This window comes from Pseudophryne corroboree, chromosome 2 (genome assembly GCF_028390025.1).
Source record: "Pseudophryne corroboree isolate aPseCor3 chromosome 2, aPseCor3.hap2, whole genome shotgun sequence".
Lineage (NCBI taxonomy): Eukaryota > Metazoa > Chordata > Amphibia > Anura > Myobatrachidae > Pseudophryne > Pseudophryne corroboree.
Genome location: NC_086445.1, coordinates 517,433,627 through 517,456,422, shown reverse-complemented (window position 1 = coordinate 517,456,422; position 22,796 = coordinate 517,433,627). Strand labels below are relative to the sequence as shown.

The window sequence follows — 22,796 nt, the reverse complement described above, 5'->3', positions numbered from 1 at the left end:
GGCTTTTTCTTCGCTCCGGCGAACGTAATGTGATTGACAGGAAATGGGTGTTACTGGGCGGATACACGGCGTTTCAGGGGCGTGTGGCTGAAAACGCTACCGTTTCCGGAAAAAACGCAGGAGTGGCCGGGGAAACGGTGGGAGTGCCTGGGCGAACGCTGGGTGTGTTTGTGACGTCAACCAGGAACGACAAGCACTGAAATGATCGCACAGGCAGAGTAAGTCTGGAGCTACTCTGAAACTGCTAACTCGTTTGTAATCGCAATATTGCGCGTACGTCGGTCGCAATTTTAAGAAGCTAAGATTCACTCCCAGTAGGCGGCGGCTTAGCGTGTGTAACTCTGCTACATTCGCCTTGCGAGCGAACAACTCGGAATGAGGGCCCATATCCTATCAAATTTTAAAGGGCATTTCTTTTTAGACAGAGTGGAAATGACCAGGCCAGTCCAGGAGGCAAGAGTTGGGGCCTGCAGAGCCTTCCAAGTCCTAGCAGTACAAACTTAAGCCAGTGTAAAAAGTATATTAACCCAAGTTTGTAAATAGTAGTTCGGAAGGGTATGCTGTTAGCATACCACTCGTCGGGATCCCGGCTGTCACAATACCGATGCTGGGATTCTGACGGGGGCACCTTACCGCCGATGGCATACCGGCGAGGTAGGTGATTCCCCCTCTTTGGGTGTCCATGACACCAATAGAGGGATAATAGAACCTGTAGCTCGTCACCGAGCCCGCAAGGGGCTTTGTTGTGCTCTCCCCCCTGCCTACATTCTAACGCTCGGGATGCCGATGTCTGTATACTGACATTTGGGCATCCCGTGCGGCAGTAAAATATACCGATACCTTCGGAAGATAATTTTATTTAAGAAGAAAAAAAAGCCTAATGCTTTGAATAGATGTGATAAAGTTAACCTGCCACGCTCAATGTTTGTTTCCTAATTGTATTATAGCATTTAAATATTCTCCAGTAGACCCCACTGCAGTGCTATTCCTGCCCTTTCTGTTAGACATGCAGTAATCACCCATTTCTTCTTCGGGTTCCATAGGGCTCCACAGGGGAGAAAATGGGTACAATTGGGTGTAGGTGGTGGTAAGGACCGGGCACCAAACAGTTAAAGCTTTAGGTAGCCCAGGATCCTTTGTTCCTTCCCCCCTATACCCTGCCACCAGCTGAGGCTCTTCAGTTTTATTTTGGTGCCAGCAAGAGCTGGAGTGCCATCTAAACAGTGGGGCTGCTATTAAGCAGCCCAAGCTTTATGTTCTTATTTTTTCCTTCCGGAACAGAGCAGCAGCGCCATCACCCAGCTATCATGGCTCCACAGCAGGACCTCAGGCCTGCAGCTGACACAGGGTGCATCTTGTATGCACCCTGACAGAGCGGAGGGGATGTTGTAGACACTGGTTCATCCGGGACTTCACTAGACCACCAGGGCAAACATACTGACAGGGTTGCATTACAGAGGCCATGGAACCTGTGGTTTATGTCGGCATAGGGGAGGTCTGATCTCTCCCTGCTGCCCCCCCCCCCCCCCACAGCGCAGGGCGCAATTCCATTTTGGTCTTCCCTTCGCTGAGCTACTCCTCCTCAGAGACCCATGGCAGGCATTTTAAGCTCTGTAGCTACAGGTCTCTGGGAACGCTGGGTCCATTCTCCCTGTATAACTCTTAGCCAGGTTCTACAGTGCTATATCCTACTGGCCACTGCGGTCTGTGTAGTTTTATTTATACCTCTTTCAGATTCACAATAGCCAGGTCGCACCCAGGTGCTTCCCAGGTGCGACACGACCTGAGACCCCTTCAGACTTGCGGCCCGACCTGGCATATTGCCGGGTTGGTGACGTCACCGCTGACGCTACCGCAGGCGGTGCTTGGAGATAATCATCTCCAAGCACCGCCTCCTCCTATGCAGAGAACAGGTGCCGGGTCGCCTTGACCCGGCTTACCCGTTCACACTGCATGCATCCCGGGTCGATTCCGGCTTCAACAGAGGTCGAGACCTAGGATGAAATGCCGGGACGTTCGACCCGGGATATTCTTTCAGTACCCTTTCACACTGAGCAAATTCCCGGGTTGATGTGCAATAACCCGGGAAATATTTGTCAGTGTGAAAGGGGTATTAGTGCCCATTGCACTGTATTCTGCATTGTCTGTGACTTGTGCTAGCTTTGCAATTTCTTTCTACTGTCGGCTTATAACTTTCCCTTTTTTTTTTCTCACTTACACCCTACAGAACAGGTGTTTAAGGAGTTCTTGATACCTCACGCTACCAGTGTTTGTGAAGTTGGTCACAGTACAGTTATTGTTGCACACTGCCTAGTGCCATATTGTGTGCTATATGACTTTTGCTGCTATGTCTAGCAATGGCAAGTGTCACAATGAGGCTGCTGCCGCTCTGTCTCATACAGGTCCCGTTCAGCCGATTTGTCTCCTCAAGACATTGTGCAGGATGGTTTATCTTGCTATATCCCACCTAACCAGCCAGTCCCACCCGCTCCTTTGCAGGATCCCACCTGGGCTTCCTTTTCACAATTCCTAACACAGGATCGCTTAGCAACCTCCACAGTGGCTACTCCCATGGGACACTCCTCTGTAGGTGCACCCTGCTATACCAGTCCAAGCTCTGACCTGTCTCTGGGTAGACATGCTTTCTAACTCGGTACAAAGTCTAGCTGCTACTTCTACTGCCTTTCACCAGATGTTACAGGGTGACAGACCCTTATCTACTATAGCCGCTAGGCTTTCTGTGCCATCCTCCGTCTACACAGCTTTCAGATTCTGAGGCGTCCTCTAATGAGGCAGACGTCTCTCTCACAGAGTCCCCCTCAGGGGAGGTGGAGCGTCAGTCTACCTTAGATGTATGTGCGTTGGTAAGGGAACCCATATCTAGTCTTCAAAGAGAAGAGGAGGAGCACACTCCTCAATCAAAGACAGCCCAACTATTTAAGTGCCAGAAGGTATATAAAGCTGAATTTTCTCAGTCTGGGCATCTTACAGAACTCCTGCGTGAAGCTTGGAATATCCCTGGTAAACAGTTTTAGCTGCCAAAGTACCTAGCTTCTTTTTACCCTATTCCAGCAGCTGGTGGGAGGTTCCCCCAGCTGTGGATTCCCATGTGGTGCATCTGGCGAAAACACTCTACTTTTACCTATCTGTACTACATCTTCCTTAAAGGAGACTATGGATGGGAGGATTGAAGCCTGTCTCAAATCTGTTTATTCCCTTACAGGACCTATTACTCTGCCCACTGCCGCTGCCTGGGTGGCCAAAGCCATTGAGAACTGGGCAGAGGCTCTGGAGGAAGGCCTCCCCTCTGGCATTTCCCGGGACCTTATGTCCTACGTCACGCATATAAGGGATGCTGCATCTTACTTCTGGGAAGTGGTTCTGGATACTGGTCTCCTGGCATCCAGGGCGTCTGCTACCTCTGTGGTAGCCCGCTGCATCTTCTGGCTCCCTTCATGGAAGGCTGACACAGAGTGCAAGAGGGCCCCGTAGTTGCTACCTTACACTGGATATATCCTATTTGATGCAGAGTTGGACAAAACCGTGGCTAATCTGGCAGCCACCAAGACTGCTTTCCTACCCTCAGCCTCCACTCCGCAGTCAACTTCCATGAAGATCTCCAAGCTGAGAACCAAGCAGGCCTGGGCTGCCAGACATCCAACTTCCAAGTCTGATGACAAGCCCTCAGCCTGACGGGGCGGACCTCCTCCTGGGGGATCCCAATGTAAGAGGCCGAATTCACACACTCCTGGCATCAGACCACCACAGAAGCCTGGGTGCAAGAAGTAGTCTCTCACAGGTATGCCTTCTCATTCTGAAGATGCCCTCCTCAGCAATTCTTGTGCACAAGCCCCCCATCAGACCCAAGCAAAGTTTTGGCCTTTCAGGATGTCATTAATTCTTTACTACAAATGTTCTCACTTTTCTCATACATCCTAGAGGATGCTGGGGTCCACTTCAATACCATGGGGTATAGACGGTTCCTCAGGAGCCATGGACACTTTAAGACTTTTTCAGAGTGTGAACTGGCTCCTCCCTCTATGCCCCTCCTCCAAACCTCAGTTTATAAAATGTGTCCAGGCAGACTGGTCGCACTCTAGTGAAGCTCTACTGAGTTTTCACTAGAAGACTTTTTTAGGTTTTTTTTATTTTCAGGGAGGCTGCTGGCAACAGTCTCCCTGCTTCGTGGGACTTAGGGGGAAGAAGTAGGAACCAACTTCCTAAAGACACCATTAGCTCCTGAAGGGTACTGAACACTAGCTGCGGCTATGCGCTCACTTCCACAGCATGCCGTCACCCCCCTAACAGAGCCAGAAGTCAGAAGACTAGTGAGTAGTATTACCGGAGGTCTGCAGAGAGGGATCTCCGGTCATCGTGACGGCTAAAGGTACCGCGCATAACACAGTGCACAGCGGGGGGGGGGGCGCCCTGGCGCCCTGGGCAGCATGAAACCTACTCTCACTGGCAAAAGGTGGCATATGATGCTGTGGCACAGTCCTACACCCCCGCCAGTATAAATATCTAGTTCAATACCTGAGGAAAAACGCGCCATTGCAGGGGGCGGGGCTTCTTCCTCGGGCAGCCAGCACACTGCTCAGCGCCATTTTCTTTCAGCAAAAAGCAGGGGAAGAAACGCTGATCCTCCTCTCAACTTCTGATTCTAGTATCAGGGTGAAAAAAAGGGGGGAAAGTGTATATTGTGGTACTATAACCTATTATTGGCAATATATATAGCGCAGAAAGTCTCTGTGTACAAAGTACACGACACAGGGATTTTTTTTTAGGTGCTGAGTTGTGGACTGGCAATTCCTTTCTGTGTCCCTCTGACAGATTTTACTGTGGGTCTGTCCCCTATAAGCCCCGGAGTGTCTGTGGTGTGATTGTGCACATGTGTGACATGTCTGAGGCAGGGAGCTCTTCCTCTTGTGGAGCCATTTTAGGGACACAGAGTTTGTAATGTGGTGGCGCTGCCGTCACACCAAGAGCCTGACTGGGTGAAAGAATTACGTGTTAGTGTGAATCGTATCAGTAAGAGATTGGATAAGTCTGAGTCTCATGCAAAAAACTGAAAAAAATCTGTTGAAGATGTGATTTTTAATAGTTCTGACTTTTCATCCACAGGGGACCCCTCTGGGTCACATAAAAGGTCATTTGCACAAGTAGTACAAACTGATACCGACACGGACTCTGATTCCTGTGTCAACACTAGTGATTCCAGGCGAATAGATCCAAACTTAGCGGAAAACATTCAATACATGATTGTTGCTATAAAGGAGGTGTTAGAAGTTACGGAGCCTCTCCTCTACCACAGGAGAAGGCTTACTTTAGTAAAGGAAAGTATTTTAATGTAACTTTCCCTCCATCTCATGAGCTGAACAGTCTCTTTGAGGAAGTCTGGTTTAACCGAAATGAAATTTCAGATTCCCAAAAGAATTAAGGCAGCTTACCCTTTCCCTGCAGAGGACAGGAAAGGGTGGGAGTCACCCCCCATTTTAGACAGTGCCCTGTCACGGTTAACTAACAAGGTGATTTTCCCTGCACCTGGGACGGCTTCAATTAAGGAGCCGGCAGACCGCAAGTTAGAGAATACGTTGTAATCTATTTATGTGGCCGATGTGACACTACTCAGGCCTACCATTGCCTGTGCATGGGTGAGTAGTGCTATTGAAAGTGGTCAGAAAACTTAACATCAGACATTGACACAATAGAGACGAGAGACATATCAAAGACGCTGCTGCGTACATGCTAAAAGCCATGAAAGCTATTGATCTCTTGGGATCAAGAGCCGCTACCATGGCGATCTCAGCACGGGGGGTTTTGTGGATTCGCCAATGGAATGCTGGCGCAGATTACAAAAGAAATATGGAGGCTCTCCCATATGAAGGTGAGGCCTTGTTTGGAGATGGGCTGGATACGTTAGTTGCTGCGGCTACTGCAGGTAAGTCGACATTCTTGCCTAATGCTCCTGCGCCGGTGAAAAAGACACCTCACTCAGATGCAGTCCTTTCGACCCAATAATTACAAAGGGTAAAGGTTCCCCTTTCTTTGCGGGTAAAGGAAGGGGAAAAGGGAAAAGGTCCACAGCGTCTCCAGGATCACAGGAGCAGGAATCAACCTCTGCCAAATCTTCAGCGTGATGCTGGGGCTCTCTTGCAGGAGTCCGCTCAGGTGGGGGCTAGTCTGAAACTCTTCAGTCAGTTTTGGGTTCAATCTGGCCTGGACCCACGGGTACAAACACTTACAAAAGTGTCCTACGGGTACAAACTGGAGTTTCAAGATATTCCCCTATGCCGATTTTTTTTTTTCAATTCGACCTTACCAGCTTCTATCCCAGACAGGGAAGTGGTAGCAGCAACAATACAAAAATTGTGTCAGGATCAAGTCATTGTCCTGGTTCCCTTGTTACAACAAGGAGAAGGGTTTTACTCAAGCCTATTCCCAGTTCCGAAGCTGGACGGCTCGGTCAGACCGATTCTAAACCTGAAAGCTCTGAATCTCTACCTGCAAAGGTTCAAGTTCAAGATGGAATCTCTGAGGGCAGTGATTTCCAGTCTGGAGGAAGGGGACTTCATGGTGTCGGGGGTCATAAGAGATGCTTACTTACAGGTTCCCATTTATCCTCCACATCAAGCTTATCTGAGATTCGCGATACAGGATGGTCATTACCTATTTCAGACGTTGCCGTTCGGACTCTCCACGGCATCGAGGGTGTTCATCAAGGTGATGGGGAGATGATGGTCCTCCTTCGACAGCAAGGAGTCAATATAATTGCTTACCTGAATGATCTCCTGATAAAATCGAGATCCAGGGAAAGGTTGGTGCAGAACATTGCACTCTCCGTGACAGTACTTCAACAACACGGTTGGATCATAAATTTTCCAAAGTCACAGTTGGAACCGAGGACAAGATTGTCCTTTCTGGGGATAATACTAGACACCGAAGTACAGAGGGTATTTCTTCCAGTAGAATAGGCTCTGGAAATCCAGAGAATGGTCAAACGAATTCTGAAACCAACAAGAGTGTCGATTCATCCATGCACTCGGTTGTTAGGAAATATGGTAGCGGCCTACGAGGCCATACAGTTTGGCCGATTCCTTGCCAGAGTATTCCAGTGGGACCTGTTGGACATATGGTCCGGATCCCATCTCCACATGCGTCAGAGGATAATCCTGTCATTCAAAGACAGAATTTCGCTCCTGTGGTGGCTACACAGTTCTCACCTACTAGAGGGACGCAGGTTGGGGATTCAGGACTGGGTCCTAGTAACCACGGAGGCAAGTCTCCGAGGCTAAGGAGCAGTCACACAGTGGGAAAGCTTCCAAGGAAGGTGGTCAAGTCAAGGAACTTGTCTTCACATAAACGTTCTGGAGTTGAGAGCCATTTACAACGGCCTTCTACAAGCGGTGCATCTTCTTCAAGATCAACCCGTACAGATCCAGTCGGACAATGTAACAGCAATCGCGTACATAAACCGTCAGGGTGGAACGAAAAGCAAAGCCGCGATGGCAGAGGTGACAAAGATCCTCCTCTGGGCAGAAAGACATGCAAGGGCTCTGTCTGCAATTTTCATTCCGGGAGTGGACAGCTGGGAAGCAGACATCCTCAGCAGACATCCTCAGCAGACATGATCTCCATCCAGGAGAATGGGGCCTCCACAAAGAAGTCTTCGCAGAGGTGACAAGTCTTTGGGGGATTCCTCAAGTAGACATGATGGCATCTCGTCTCAACAAGAAGCTTCAGAGATATTGTTCCAGGTCGAGAGAACCTCAAGTAAAAGCAGTGGATGCACTAGTGACACCGTGGGTGTTTCGGTCCGTGTATGTTTTCCCTCCACTTTCACTCTTACCGAAAGTTCTCAAGATCGAGACTTACCGCGGCTACGTTTGACGGCATGGCTGTTGATCGCCGGATCCTAGCCCGAAAGGGTATTCCAAAAGAAGTCATTCCCACTCTTATTCAGGCCAGGAAAGGAGTAACGTCTAGTCATTATCACCGTATTTGGAGAAAAAGATGTGTCTTGGTGTGAAACCAAGAGGGCTCCAACGGAAGGTTGTCCGTTAGGACGTTTTCTCCATTTTCTGCAGGCAGGTGTGGATGCGGGCCAACGATTGGGTTCGATCAAGGTCCAGTTTTCGGCCTTGTCTGTTTTCTTTCAGAAACAATTGGCCCTTTCGTGAAAGGGGTTCTGCTCATCCAACCTCCATTTGTGCCTCATGTGGCACCATGGGATCTTAACGTGGTGTTGCAGTTCCTTCAATCGGATTGGTTTGAACCTCTCCAGGCGATAGAGTTGAAGTTCTCACTTGGAAAGTGGTTATGCTGTTGGCCTTGGCAATCCACAAGGAGGGTGTCTGAGTTAGGGGCCTTGTCTCACGAGCCCTTACTTGATCTTCCATGAAGATAGGGCTGAGTTGAGAACTCGTCAGAATTTTCTTCCAAAGCTGGTTTCTTCTCTCCATATAAACCACCTATTGTGGTGCCAGTGGCTACTGACACCTTCACTGGTTCGAAGTCTCTGGAGGTGGTCAGAGCTTTGAGTATTTATATCGCAAGAACAGCTCGGATAAGGAAAACAGAGGCTCTGTTTGTCCTGTATGTTCCCAACAAGTTTGGGTGTCCTGCTTCTAAGATGGTTGCGCGCTAGTTCAGAGGTACGATTCAGCACGCTCATTCCACGGCAGGATTGCCGGTACCGAATTCGGTGTATGCCCATTCCACTAAAAAGGTGGGCTCCTCCTGGGCGGCTGCCCGGGGGATCTCGGTATTACAACTTTGCAGAGAAGCTACTTGGTCAGGGACAAACACGTTTGTTAAATTTTACAAGTTTGACACCTTGGCCGATGAGGACCTAAAATTTGATCAATCGGTGCTACAGGGACATCCGCACTCTCCCGCCCGAACTGGAGCTTTGGTATAACCCCATGGTACTGAAGTGGACCCCGGCATCCTCTAGGACGTATGAGAAAACAGGATTTTAATACCTACCGGTAAATCCTTTTCTCCTAGTCCATAGAGGATGCTGGGCACCCAGCCCAGTGCGTACTTTACCTGCAGTTGTTAATTTGTTGAAAAAAACAAACCGGTTTTCAGCACGTCCGTTGGCATGTGTTTTGTTGAATGCCATGTTGTGCGGCATGGTTGAAGTGTGAGCTGGTATGAATCTCACCATTTACTTAAAAGTAAATCCTTTTCTTGAAAATGTCTGTCTCCCTGGGCACAGTTCCTATACTGAGGTCTGGAGGAGGGGCATAGAGGGAGGAGCCAGTTCACACTCTGAAAAAGTCTTAAAGTGCCCATGGCTCCTGCGGAACCGTCTATACCCCATGGTACTGAAGTGGACCCCAGCATCCTCTACGGACTAGAAGAAAAGGATTTACCGGTAAGTATTAAAATCCTGTTTTCTTCAGGGTGTCCTCCATATACAACCTCCCTTTGTCCCTCCAGTGGCTCCGTGGGAGTTGTCAGTGGTTCTTCAAGCACTCTAGGTGCATCCGTTTAAACCCCTAAATCAGTGGACCTCAAGTGGCTAACAGCAAAGACTTTTTTTCTTTTGGCTGTTGTATCGGCCCGAAGGGTGTCCGATTTAGGGTAGCTCTCCTGTTGCTCTCCCTTCCTGAACTTTCATCGAGACAGGTCTGTTCTTGAAACTCATCCTGGCCAACTACCCTGGCTAACTACCTCTGTCCTCATGATTCAGAGTGAGGACAGCGTTGAGGACACAAGCTCCAGTATTGCAGCTATCAAAAAATAAAGGCTGTTTATACAAAGTCCGAACTCTCCTGTACGTTAGCTACAAGAACTTTGGGATTATCCTGTACCGGTTTTTATCAAGTATTAGATTTCAATACTGTGATTAAGATATGTGGGTTTTGTCCCATTTTTATTTCTACAATTAGGACTTCATTCTTACATATAAAAACACCCCTGAGGAAGTCTGTGTAGACGAAACGCGTTGGGTGATAAACATTGTGGGTTGGACAGGCTGTCATAGGAGCTCTTCTCCGGCTGGGGTAGACAGCAAGTTCCATTAAGACCTTATCCCACGAATGTTAAGATTGATGTAAGAATTATATATCATTTTAAAAGAAAAATATTTTATTAAATTTCATGGAAATCTTAAATTTACGAGTGATATCGATATCTGGGTGAATCTGGTGAGAGGGTTTTTTGCAGAATCGTCCAACTTCCCGTGGTCAAATTCTGAATTGAAGGACTATCCTAGAAAATCAAAGAGACAATAACACATGTTTGAGCGCTCTCCATACAACCATCTACAATGTTGGGTTCACTACGATATGCCGGCGGTCGGGCTCCCGGCGCCCCAGCATACCGGCGCCGGGAGCCCGACCGCCGGCTTACCGACAGTGTGGCGAGCGCAAATGAGCCCCTTGCGGGCTCGCTGCGTTCGCCACGCTACGGGCACGGTGGCACACTATTTTATTCTCCCTCCAGTGGGGTCGTGGACCCCCACGAGGGAGAATAAGTGTCGGTATGCCGACTGTCGGGATCCCGGCGCCGGTATACTGTGCGCCGGGATCCCGACAGCCGGCATACTGAAGACCACCCACACTGTTTAACCACCGGTTCTCGACTGGCAGCAGGACTTATTTGGAGATTAGCAGCCGATCTGTCCCAAGGACTATTGGGTCCAAGGCGGATCACATATAGCACATTTTTGGTTATCTCTCTCTCCCCCTCTCTCTCCCCCTCCCCCTCTCTCTCCCCCTCCCCCTCCCCCTCTCTCTCTCCTCTCTCTCTCTCTCTCTCTCTCTCTCTCTCTCTCTCTCTCTCTCTCTCTCTCTCTCTCTCTCTCTCTCTCTCTCTCTCTCTCTCTCTCTCTCTCTCTCTCCTTTGAAACAAGTGAATAAATCAGTACACCACCAGTATAGATAATGGTAAAGTGCAAATGTATTGGAGAATTAAGTCGATAGCAGCATATATCAGGAAAATACATAATCTGTTCCAGCTGGGATTAAACATGCATTTTATGTAGTACATTACATGTCCCTGTGGTTGAATCGGTCATGTACCGCATGCTCACCCACAGTTTTCCCAAAGGTAGTGTCGGCCTTTCATGAACTCATCCTATTGTGGTTCCAGTGTTATCTGACGCTTCCATTGCTCCAAAGTCCCTGGATGTGGTGAGGGCTTTGAGGATTACATGAGCACAGCTCATCACAGGAAGTCTGACGCGCTGTTTGTCCTTTATGATGCTACTAAAATTGGTTGCCTTGCCCCTAAGCAATCCATTGCTCGTTAGCTTAAATTGACTATTCAACAAGCCTATACTTCGGCAGCTCTGCTGCTGTCGAGTTCTATTCATACCCACTCCACAAGGTCGGTGGGTTCTTCCAGGGCGGCTGCCCGGGGTGTATCAGCCTTACAGTTGGGCTGGGCATTTACTTGGTCTGGTTCGAACACGATTGTCAAGTATATGGGTTCGACACCTTGGCCAAGGATGACCTTCCGTTTGGTAAGGCGGTTTTGCAGGGGTCTCTGCACTCTCCCACCCGTTCTGGGAGCTTTGGCACATCCCCATGGTAATCTAATATTCCCCCGTATCCACTAGGACGTTAGAAAATATAGGAATTTAATACCTACTGGTAATTCCTTTTCTCGTAGTGGGTACTGGGCGCCCGCCTCAGTGCTTCGTTTTCCTGCTTACCTGGTTGTAAGTATTCTTGGTTGGGTTTGCTGTTGCTTTCCCTGTTCCATGTTGGTTAGATGTGCTATCCTTCTATAGTTAGCTTTGCTTTCCTCTGTTGTGGTAAGCTCTGCTATCGTTGTTGTGTATTGGTTCATTACCTCACCGCTTTACGTGTTTATCTTCTTCTCTCAAAGTATGTCCGTCTCCTCGGGCACAGTTTCCTAGACTGAGTCTGCTAGGAGAGGCATAGAGTGTAGGAGCCAGCACACACAATTATTTTTTTAAAGTGCCAGGCTCCAGTGGACCTGATCTATACCCCATGTTAATCTACTATTCCCCAGTATCCACTACGGACTACGAGAAAAGGAATTACCGTTAGGTATTAAATTCCTATTGTTTCCCCTGTGGAGCCCTATGGATCCCGAAGTAGAAAAGGATAGTTATGGTAAACTTACCTTGTTAACTCTTTCTTCGAGGTCCACAGGGCACCACCCTGACGCACCTGGCTTCTATGGGTTTCTTTTCTTGGTCACCGGTTCCCTTCTCTTGTCCGTGAGAGTGTGTTCTTGTGTGTACCAAATATTCCTTCTCTCTTATCCTGCTCCTGCCTTGGGCTTGTGGACAAAACTGAAGAGCCTGAGCTGGAGGCCGGGTATAGGGGAGAAGGACTGGAGCATCCTGGGAGATCTAAAGCTTTAACTGTTTGGTGCCCGGTACTTAACACTACCTACACCCAATTGTCCCCATAGTATCCCCTATGGACCCTACGGACCTCGAAGAAAGAGAGTTAACAAAGGTAAGTCTACCATATCTCTCTTCTTTTTACGCATATGAATGTCTGACCTCCACAGTTACATTCTATGTTATACAAGAAATACAGGGATAGTGGACCACTGCGCTCACAGCGGCTGCAGTTTTGTAGAACCCTGGTGTCACTCAACACCATATATCCTGAACATTAGCTAAAAAAATGGGAACTATCAAACTGCGCACAGCTTATGGAAGTAAATATATCAGTCTATGATGTTGATCAGAAGGTTATGGACCAATGTTCCTATATTCTTCTATCTTTCCTTCCAATTCTTTCCTTTCTTACTTCTGAAAAGTCCCCTTCAAATTTGTCGAATGTCCCTCAAAAACAAGGAAAGAACAATATTGTGTAGCAGTTCCTGGATTTGAGTGATTCTCTGAGTAATCTGGTTCGACAAGATGGTTCGTACCGTACTCACGTCTGAACGGTGGGATTCACACACATAAAGGTTTCTTTTTTGGGAAGGTTTTCTCCTGACTGGATTTGGTCGTGTTCTCTTAAATCCTCGTCAAGTGGTATCCCAACATGAAAAGTACCGAGGAGAAAAAATATCCTAATTAGTGGATATCCCACGGTATAATATATTCAGTCAGTCAACCGGAGAAATGGACTCGCGTACCGTACTCACACTCAAAGTGTATTCAATATACCCATAAAGGTATCTTTAACTGTAATTCATACTCCAACAGATAAAATAAAAAGACGTAGATGGGCAGGCGTACCCCACTTACAATCTTCTATGATGTTGTCTTGCCCGTAGCGGTTTCTTTTTCCACTTTCTTCCCAGGAAGTGGAACTCCACTATCGGCTCCCAATCTCGGTATAATGGAAATATATATCGAAAAATGGAAGTTTAATAAAAAGGAGTTTTATTGAATTCAAACAATAAAAGTATCCGCAATGGGGCAGAAAAAAACTCTAATAGGCCGACCAGAAGATGTTGATAACCATTCAAAAAAAGGTGAAATAGATCCGGATTACCTCACCTCAAAAGATGGTAGTCTGGAAGGTCTACAGGTGATGTCTGTCCCTCACACCAACGCGTTTCGACCAGAGGGTCTTTTTCAAGGTGTGTTAAGAGGGAGATTGTAGTTCTATTTATACCCCTAATGAGCAGCGGCGGTGCGGAGGAGGCTGTGGTCGGCGGTGCGGAGGATGAGGAGGCTGTGGTCGGCGGAAGTGAGGAGGAAGAACCTGTGGGCGGCAGTGTTGCGGAGAAGGCGGCTGTGGGCTGCGGTGCAGAGGAGGCGGCTGTGGTCAACAGCCTTCAGTCCGGCTCTGGTCCACCTATGACCGCCGCTATTTCAAATCTGACACGGACCGGTAGCTCCTCTGTGTCTGCTCCTCGGCTCTCACTGCTGCCTTCCCACACTGTCCTGGAGCTGGGGCCTCCAGTCCACTAGCCAAGCTACCGGTCCGTGTCAGATTTGAAATAGCGGCGGTCATAGGTGGACCAGAGCCGGACTGAAGGCTGTTGACCACAGCCGCCTCCTCTGCACCGCAGCCCACAGCCGCCTTCTCCGCAACACTGCCGCCCACAGGTTCTTCCTCCTCACTGCCGCCGACCACAGCCTCCTCATCCTCCGCACCGCCGACCACAGCCTCCTCCGCACCGCCGCTGCTCATTAGGGGTATAAATAGAACTACAATCTCCCTCTTAACACACCTTGAAAAAGACCCTCTGGTCGAAACGCGTTGGTGTGAGGGACAGACATCACCTGTAGACCTTCCAGACTACCATCTTTTGAGGTGAGGTAATCCGGATCTATTTCACCTTTTTTTGAATGGTTATCAACATCTTCTGGTCGGCCTATTAGAGTTTTTTTCTGCCCCATTGCTGATACTTTTATTGTTTGAATTCAATAAAACTCCTTTTTATTAAACTTCCATTTTTCGATATATATTTCCATTATACCGAGATTGGGAGCCGATAGTGGAGTTCCACTTCCTGGGAAGAAAGTGGAAAAAGAAACCGCTACGGGCAAGACAACATCATAGAAGATTGTAAGTGGGGTACGCCTGCCCATCTACGTCTTTTTATTTTATCTGTTGGAGTATGAATTACAGTTAAAGATACCTTTATGGGTATATTGAATACACTTTGAGTGTGAGTACGGTACGCGAGTCCATTTCTCCAGTTGACTGACTGAATATATTATACCGTGGGATATCCACTAATTAGGATATTTTTTCTCCTCGGTACTTTTCATGTTGGGATACCACTTGACGAGGATTTAAGAGAACACGACCAAATCCAGTCAGGAGAAAACCTTCCCAAAAAAGAAACCTTTATGTGTGTGAATCCCACCGTTCAGACGTGAGTACGGTACGAACCATCTTGTCGAACCAGATTACTCAGAGAATCACTCAAATCCAGGAACTGCTACACAATATTGTTCTTTCCTTGTTTTTGAGGGACATTCGACAAATTTGAAGGGGACTTTTCAGAAGTAAGAAAGGAAAGAATTGGAAGGAAAGATAGAAGAATATAGGAACATTGGTCCATAACCTTCTGATCAACATCATAGACTGATATATTTACTTCCATAAGCTGTGCGCAGTTTGATAGTTCCCATTTTTTTAGCTAACATTCTATGTTATATCCAGGACAAATCTGACTTGCGTGCTTTATGTGCTCTTTTATGTTCACTTAGTATGTTCAATATGTGTCTTTCAGGCACATTCTATATCAACCTGAATTGGAGAGTAATAAAAACTATTACTGTACTCAAGTATGGATGCATATGGAAGGTCCAATGGGAGCATACAATTTGCAAGGTAAGAAACTCTTCATGACCAAGTTGCAGATAATGGTTTGTCCACGCTAAGAATGAAATCCTTCTTGCCACGGCTGTGTACCTCATTGTTAAATACATGGCTATGACGCCTATAAACATACTAACAACAGGTATGCTTTAAAGGCTGATATTCCATTTCAAGCAAAACTAACACATGTACAGTTAGGAATGTACTGAACAGTTTATGGGTTGGATTCAATTAGCCTGCAGTAATTAACGCTACTCTCTGGCCCCCCGGGGCTATTCAGTTAGGCTGCAGTTAATGCAGATTTCTCTAACGTCCTAAGTGGATGCTGGGGACTCCGTCAGGACCATGGGGAATAGCGGCTCCGCAGGAGACAGGGCACAAAAATAAAGCTTTAGGATTAGGTGGTGTGTACTGGCTCCTCCCCCTATGACCCTCCTCCAAGCCTCAGTTAGGTTTTTGTGCCCGTCCGAGCAGGGTGCAATCTAGGTGGCTCTCCTAAAGAGCTGCTTAGAAAAAGTTTTTAGGTTTTTTATTTTCAGTGAGTCCTGCTGGCAACAGGCTCACTGCATCGAGGGACTTAGGGGAGAGAATTTCAACTCACTTGCGTGCAGGATGGATTGGATTCTTAGGCTACTGGACACCATTAGCTCCAGAGGGAGTCGGAACACAGGTCTCACCCTGGGGTTCGTCCCGGAGCCGCGCCGCCGACCCCCCTTACAGATGCTGAAGATTGAAGGTCCGGAAACAGGCGGCAGAAGGCTCTTCAGTCTTCATGAAGGTAGCGCACAGCACTGCAGCTGTGCGCCATTGTTGTCACACACTTCACACCAAGCGGTCACGAGGGTGCAGGGCGCTGCTGGGGGCGCCCTGGGCAGCAATATTTAATACCTTTATGGCAAAAGAATACATCACATATAGCCATTGAGGCTATATGTATGTATTTAACCCATGCCAGATATCTAAAACTCCGGGAGAAAAGCCCGCCGAAATAGGGGGCGGGGCTTATTCTCCTCAGCACACAGCGCCATTTTCCTGCTCAGCTCCGCTGTGAGGAAGGCTCCCAGGACTCTCCCCTGCACTGCACTACAGAAACAGGGTAAAACAGAGAGGGGGGGCATTTTTTGGCGATATTTTGATATATTTAAGCTGCTATAAGGAACAACACTTATATAAGGTTGTTCCCATATATATTATAGCGCTTGGGTGTGTGCTGGCAAACTCTCCCTCTGTCTCCCCAAAGGGCTAGTGGGGTCCTGTCTTCGATAAGAGCATTCCCTGTGTGTCTGCTGTGTGTCGGTACGTGTGTGTCGACATGTATGAGGACGATGTTGGTGTGGAGGCAGAGCAATTGCCGATAATGGTGATGTCACCCCCCAGGGAGTCGACACCGGAATGGATGGCTTTGTTTATGGAATTACGTGATAATGTCAGCACATTACAAAAATCAGTTGACGACATGAGACGGCCGGCAAACCAGTTAGTACCTGCCCAGGCGTCTCAGACACCGTCAGGGGCTGTAAAGCGCCCTTTACCTCAGTCGGTCGACACAGACACTGAATCTAGTGTCGACGGTGATGAAACAAACGTATTTTCAAGTAGGGCCACACGTTATATGATCACGGCAATGAAGGAGGCTTTGCATATCTCTGATACTGCAAGTACCACAAAAAGGGGTATTATGTGGGGGGTGAAAAAACTACCTGTAGTTTTTCCTGAATCAGAGGAATTAAATGATGTATGTGATGAAGCGTGGGTTAACCCAGATAGAAAAGTGCTAATTTCAAAAAAGTTATTAGCATTATACCCTTTCCCGCCACACGCTTATCAAAACAAGTGGCGTTACCGTCTCCTGATACGGCCGCCCTCAGGGATCCATCTGATAGGAGACTGGAAACTACCCTAAAAAGTATATACACACATACTGGTGTTATACTGCGACCAGCCATCGCCTCAGCCTGGATGTGCAGTGCTGGGGTCGTCTGGTTGGATTCCCTGACTGAAAATATTGATACCCTGGATAGGGACAGTATTTTATTGACTATAGAGCAATTAAAGGATGCTTTCCTTTATATGCGAGATGCTCAGAGAGATATTTGCACTCTGGCATCGAGAGTAAATGCGATGTCCATATCTGCCAGAAGGAGTTTATGGACGCGACAGTGGTCAGGTGATGCGGATTCCAAACGACATATGGAAGTATTGCCGTATAAAGGGGAGGAATTATTTGGCGTCGGTCTATCGGATCTGGTGGCCACGGCAACTGCCGGAAAATCCACCTTTTTACCTCAGACCCCCTCCCAACAGAAAAAGACACCGTCTTTTCAGCCGCAGTCCTTTCGGTCCTATAAGAACAAGCGGACAAAAGGACAGTCATATCTGTCTCGGGGCAGAGGAAGGGGTAAGAGAGGGCAGCAAGCAGCCCCTGCCCAGGAACAGAAGCCCTCTCAGGGTTCTGCAAAGCCCTCAGCATGACGCTGGGGCCTTACAAGCGGACTCAGGAGCGGTGGGGGGTCGACTCAAGAATTTCAGCGCACAGTGGGCTTGCTCACAGGTGGACCCCTGGATCCTGCAGGTAGTATCTCAGGGTTACAGGTTGGAATTCGAGAAGTCTCCCCCTCGCAGGTTCCTAAAGTCTGCTTTGCCAATGTCTCCCTCAGACAGGGCGACGGTATTGGAAGCCATTCACAAGCTGTTTTCTCAGCAGGTGATAGTCAAGGTACCCCTCCTACAACAGGGAAAGGGGTATTACTCCACGCTATTTGTGGTACCGAAGCCGGACGGCTCGGTAAGACCTATTCTAAATCTGAAATCTTTGAACCTGTACATACAAAAATTCAAGTTCAAGATGGAGTCACTCAGAGCAGTGATAGCGAATCTGGAAGAAGGGGACTTTATGGTGTCCCTGGACATAAAGGATGCTTACCTGCATGTCCCAATTTGCCCTTCACATCAAGGGTACCTCAGGTTCGTGGTGCAAAACTGTCATTATCAGTTTCAGACGCTGCCGTTTGGATTGTCCACGGCACCTCGGGTCTTTACCAAGGTAATGGCCGAAATGATGATTCTTCTGCGAAGAAGAGGCGTATTAATTATCCCTTACTTGGACGATCTCCTGATAAGGGCAAGGTCCAGAGAACAGCTGGAGGACGGAGTAGCACTAACCCGACTAGTGCTGCAACAACACGGGTGGATTCTGAATTTTCCAAAATCTCAGTTGACCCCGACGACACGTCTGCTGTTCCTGGGAATGATTCTGGACACGGTTCAGAAAAAGGTGTTTCTTCCGGAGGAGAAAGCCAGGGAGTTATCCGAACTTGTCAGGCACCTCCTAAGACCAGGGAAAGTGTCTGTGCATCAATGCACAAGAGTCCTGGGAAAGATGGTGGCTTCTTACGAAGCGATTCCATTCGGCAGATTCCACGCACGAACTTTTCAGTGGGATCTGCTGGACAAATGGTCCGGATCACATCTGCAGATGCATCAGCGGAAAACCTTATCGCCACGGACAAGGGTGTCTCTTCTGTGGTGGTTGCAGAGTGCTCATCTGTTAGAGGGCCGCAGATTCGGCATACAGGACTGGGTCCTGGTGACCACGGATGCCAGTCTGAGAGGCTGGGGAGCGGTCACACAGGGAAGAAACTTCCAGGGAGTATGGTCAAGCCTGGAGATGTCTCTTCACATAAATATACTGGAGCTAAGAGCGATTTACAATGCTCTAAGTCTGGCAAAACCCCTGCTTCAGGGTCAGCCGGTGTTGATCCAGTCGGACAACATCACGGCAGTCGCCCACGTAAACAGACAGGGCGGCACAAGAAGCAGGACAGCAATGGCAGAAGCTGCAAGGATTCTTCGCTGGGCGGAAGATCATGTGATAGCACTGTCAGCAGTATTCATTCCGGGAGTGGACAACTGGGAAGCAGACTTCCTCAGCAGACACGATCTACACCCGGGAGAGTGGGGACTTCATCCAGAAGTCTTCCACATGATTGTGAACCGTTGGGAAAAACCAATGGTGGATATGATGGCGTCCCGCCTCAACAAAAAACTGGACAGGTATTGCGCCAGGTCAAGAGACCCTCAGGCAATAGCTGTGGACGCTCTGGTAACACCGTGGGTGTTCCAGTCAGTGTATGTGTTCCCTCCTCTGCCTCTCATACCAAAAGTACTGAGAATTATACGGCAAAAGGGAGTAAGAACGATACTAGTGGCTCCGGATTGGCCAAGAAGAACTTGGTACCCGGAACTTCAAGAGATGCTCACGGAGGATCCGTGGCCTCTACCTCTAAGACGGGACCTGCTTCAGCAGGGACCGTGTCTATTCCAAGACTTACCGCGGCTGCGTTTGACGGCATGGCGGTTGAACGCCGAATTCTAAGGGAAAAAGGCATTCCGGAAGAGGTCATTCCTACACTGGTAAAAGCCAGGAAGGAGGTGACTGCACAACATTATCACCGCATTTGGAGGAAATATGTTGCGTGGTGTGAGGCCAGGAAGGCCCCCACGGAGGAATTTCAACTGGGTCGATTCCTACATTTCCTGCAAACAGGATTGTCTATGGGCCTCAAATTGGGGTCCATTAAGGTTCAAATTTCGGCCCTGTCGATTTTCTTCCAGAAAGAATTGGCTTCAGTTCCTGAAGTCCAGACTTTTGTAAAAGGAGTACTACATATACAGCCCCCGGTTGTGCCCCCAGTGGCACCGTGGGATCTTAATGTAGTCTTGGATTTTCTCAAATCCCATTGGTTTGAGCCGCTCAAATCGGTGGAGTTGAAGTATCTTACATGGAAAGTAACCATGCTACTGGCCCTGGCTTCAGCCAGGAGAGTATCAGAATTGGCGGCTTTATCATATAAGAGCCCATATCTGATTTTCCATACGGACAGGGCAGAACTGCGGACGCGTCCTCATTTTCTGCCTAAGGTGATGTCAGCGTTTCACCTGAACCAGCCTATTGTGGTGCCTGCGGCTACTAACGATTTGGAGGATTCCAAGTTGTTGGACGTGGTCCGGGCATTGAAAATATATATTTCAAGAACGGCGGGAGTCAGAAAGTCTGACTCACTGTTTATATTGTATGCACCCAATAAGATGGGTGCTCCTGCTTCTAAGCAGACGATTGCTCGTTGGATTTGTAGCACAATTCAACTTGCACATTCTGTGGCAGGCTTGCCACAACCTAAATCTGTCAAGGCCCATTCCACAAGGAAAGTGGGCTCATCCTGGGCGGCTGCCCGGGGGGTCTCGGCATTACAACTCTGCCGAGCTGCTACTTGGTCAGGGGCAAACACGTTTGCAAAATTCTACAAATTTGATACCCTGGCTGAGGAGGACCTTGAGTTCTCTCATTCGGTGCTGCAGAGTCATCCGCACTCTCCCGCCCGTTTGGGAGCTTTGGTATAATCCCCATGGTCCTGACGGAGTCCCCAGCATCCACTTAGGACGTTAGAGAAAATAAGAATTTACTTACCGATAATTCTATTTCTCGTAGTCCGTAGTGGATGCTGGGCGCCCATCCCAAGTGCGGATTGTCTGCAATACTTGTACATAGTTATTGTTACAAACAAATTCGGGTTGTTATTGTTGTGAGCCGTCTGTTCAGAGGCTCCTACGTTTGTCATACTGTTAACTGGGTTCAGATCACAAGTTATACGGTGTGATTGGTGTGGCTGGTATGAGTCTTACCCGGGATTCAATATCCTTCCTTATTGTGTACGCTCGTCCGGGCACAGTATCCTAACTGAGGCTTGGAGGAGGGTCATAGGGGGAGGAGCCAGTACACACCACCTAATCCTAAAGCTTTATTTTTGTGCCCTGTCTCCTGCGGAGCCGCTATTCCCCATGGTCCTGACGGAGTCCCCAGCATCCACTACGGACTACGAGAAATAGAATTATCGGTAAGTAAATTCTTATTTTCTCTTACGTCCTAGTGGATACTGCGGTCTTGTACTTTAGTACCATGGGGTATAGATCGGGTCCACTGGAGCCTGGCACTTTAAAAACTTCTAGTGTGTTCTGGATGCTCCGCTCTATGCCCCTATGCCCTCCTACCAGCCTCAGTTTAGAAGAATGTGCCCAAGGAGCCGGGTGCACTTCTCTGGAGCTCCAGAGCTTTTTGCTTTATTGTTATTTTAGTTTATTATTTTCAGGTAGCTCTTGGCAACCAGACTACCTGCTTTGTGGGACTGCACCAACCTCCTGAGGGTTAATGGTTCATAATCCCAGCTGACGGGACACTGAGCTCCTGAGGCGCTGATCACACATCGTTACAAGGTGCAGTGAGTGTTACACCAGGGTCCTGGTTAGCGGGTTCCCGGTGCAATTTTGGCAGCAAGTCATGCGGAGGTCACGGGCCCAGAGCTGCGGTGCCCGTGCCGACAAACTGGCACAGTACTCGCTGTCTTAAAGGCTTTGTGTGTACTCAAATAGCGAATGCTTTACTGTTTTGTGTAAGCGGTCAGTATAATTTGTTTTAGGAACTGCGTGCCATTGCAAGTGGCGGGGTTTCCCGGAGCGGGACCAGTGGTGGGAAGGCGCCATTTCCTGCTGCTGCGGATCTAACATGCTTCATGCACACAGCTCCTCCAGGACCCACACTGCTACAGATTGTTAACTGGTATCAGGGGGTCATAGACAGGGGGGAGCACGCCAGCACTAGCGCCGCTGCACTAGTATCAGGTCATACACATGATTCAACACATTGTGCTGCTGTGTTCTGTGTGCTGGTGTCCACTCCTCAGTGCCACTCCAGGGGCTCTCTGGGGTCTGTGTGGAGGTGTTGGTCAGTGGACTGTGGTGTATTACTTCTGAGTATGATGTCTGTTGACATGGTTATGTGTGCTGCTTGTAATTCTACCCCCTCTTCAGCGGGGTCACTCATGTGTGAGCAATGTTCCTTATATCCTCAGGGACACAGTTCACAGGCACCTGACTGGTTGGATAGCTGTAAAAGCATGATTTAAAATGTAAATTCAGAATTAGCTGCTAAAATAGAGAGACCGGTATTAAAACACTCCGAGTGACTCTTGATTGTGTGACTACCAAGAAGGCTGCTCAGCCCCCTCTAGTGGTGTCACAAACGCTCACTGCCACAGGTGCTCCAGTCTGATTCTGATCAGCCTGGTGTGAATGATGATGATGATATGGATGAGGACAGCTCTCTGTTCCATGGGGTGGAGGCTCTCATTTTTGCTGTTAGAGAGGTTCTCCACACATGAGAACATGAGGTCGGAACCAGAGGAGGAGTTATACTTTAATGTTAGACCCAAGAGCTCAGCAACTTTTCTGGTGTCTAAAGAATTAAACTCCCTGGCCAGGGAGTTAAACCCTGATAAAAAATGAAAAATTCCTCAGAGGTTATTAACTACATTTTCCCCTCCCAGCTGAGGACAGAAAGGTATGAGAAAACCCCCCGTCAGTCGATACGTCTGTATCCAGACTGTCTAAAGGCCCATACACACTGGTCGATATATCGGCCGTTCTCTTGAACGGCCGATATATCGCGGGACCGTCGTCCAGTGTGTACGGCCGATACGTCTGTGAACTCCGTCGTTCACAGATGTATTGCGTCGGCCG

At 48.4% G+C, this 22,796-nt stretch overlaps 1 protein-coding gene across 2 annotated transcripts in view; it reads left to right on the top strand.

Moving 5' to 3' along the window:
- Window positions 1-22,796, top strand: part of S100PBP (S100P binding protein) — a 101,695-nt gene that overhangs the window by 26,652 nt on the left and 52,247 nt on the right. For both annotated transcript variants that reach the window (XM_063954140.1, XM_063954141.1), the window contains exon 4: window positions 15,136-15,236. In XM_063954140.1, the coding sequence (XP_063810210.1) occupies window positions 15,136-15,236 (101 nt within the window). The remainder of the gene's footprint in view (window positions 1-15,135; window positions 15,237-22,796) is intronic.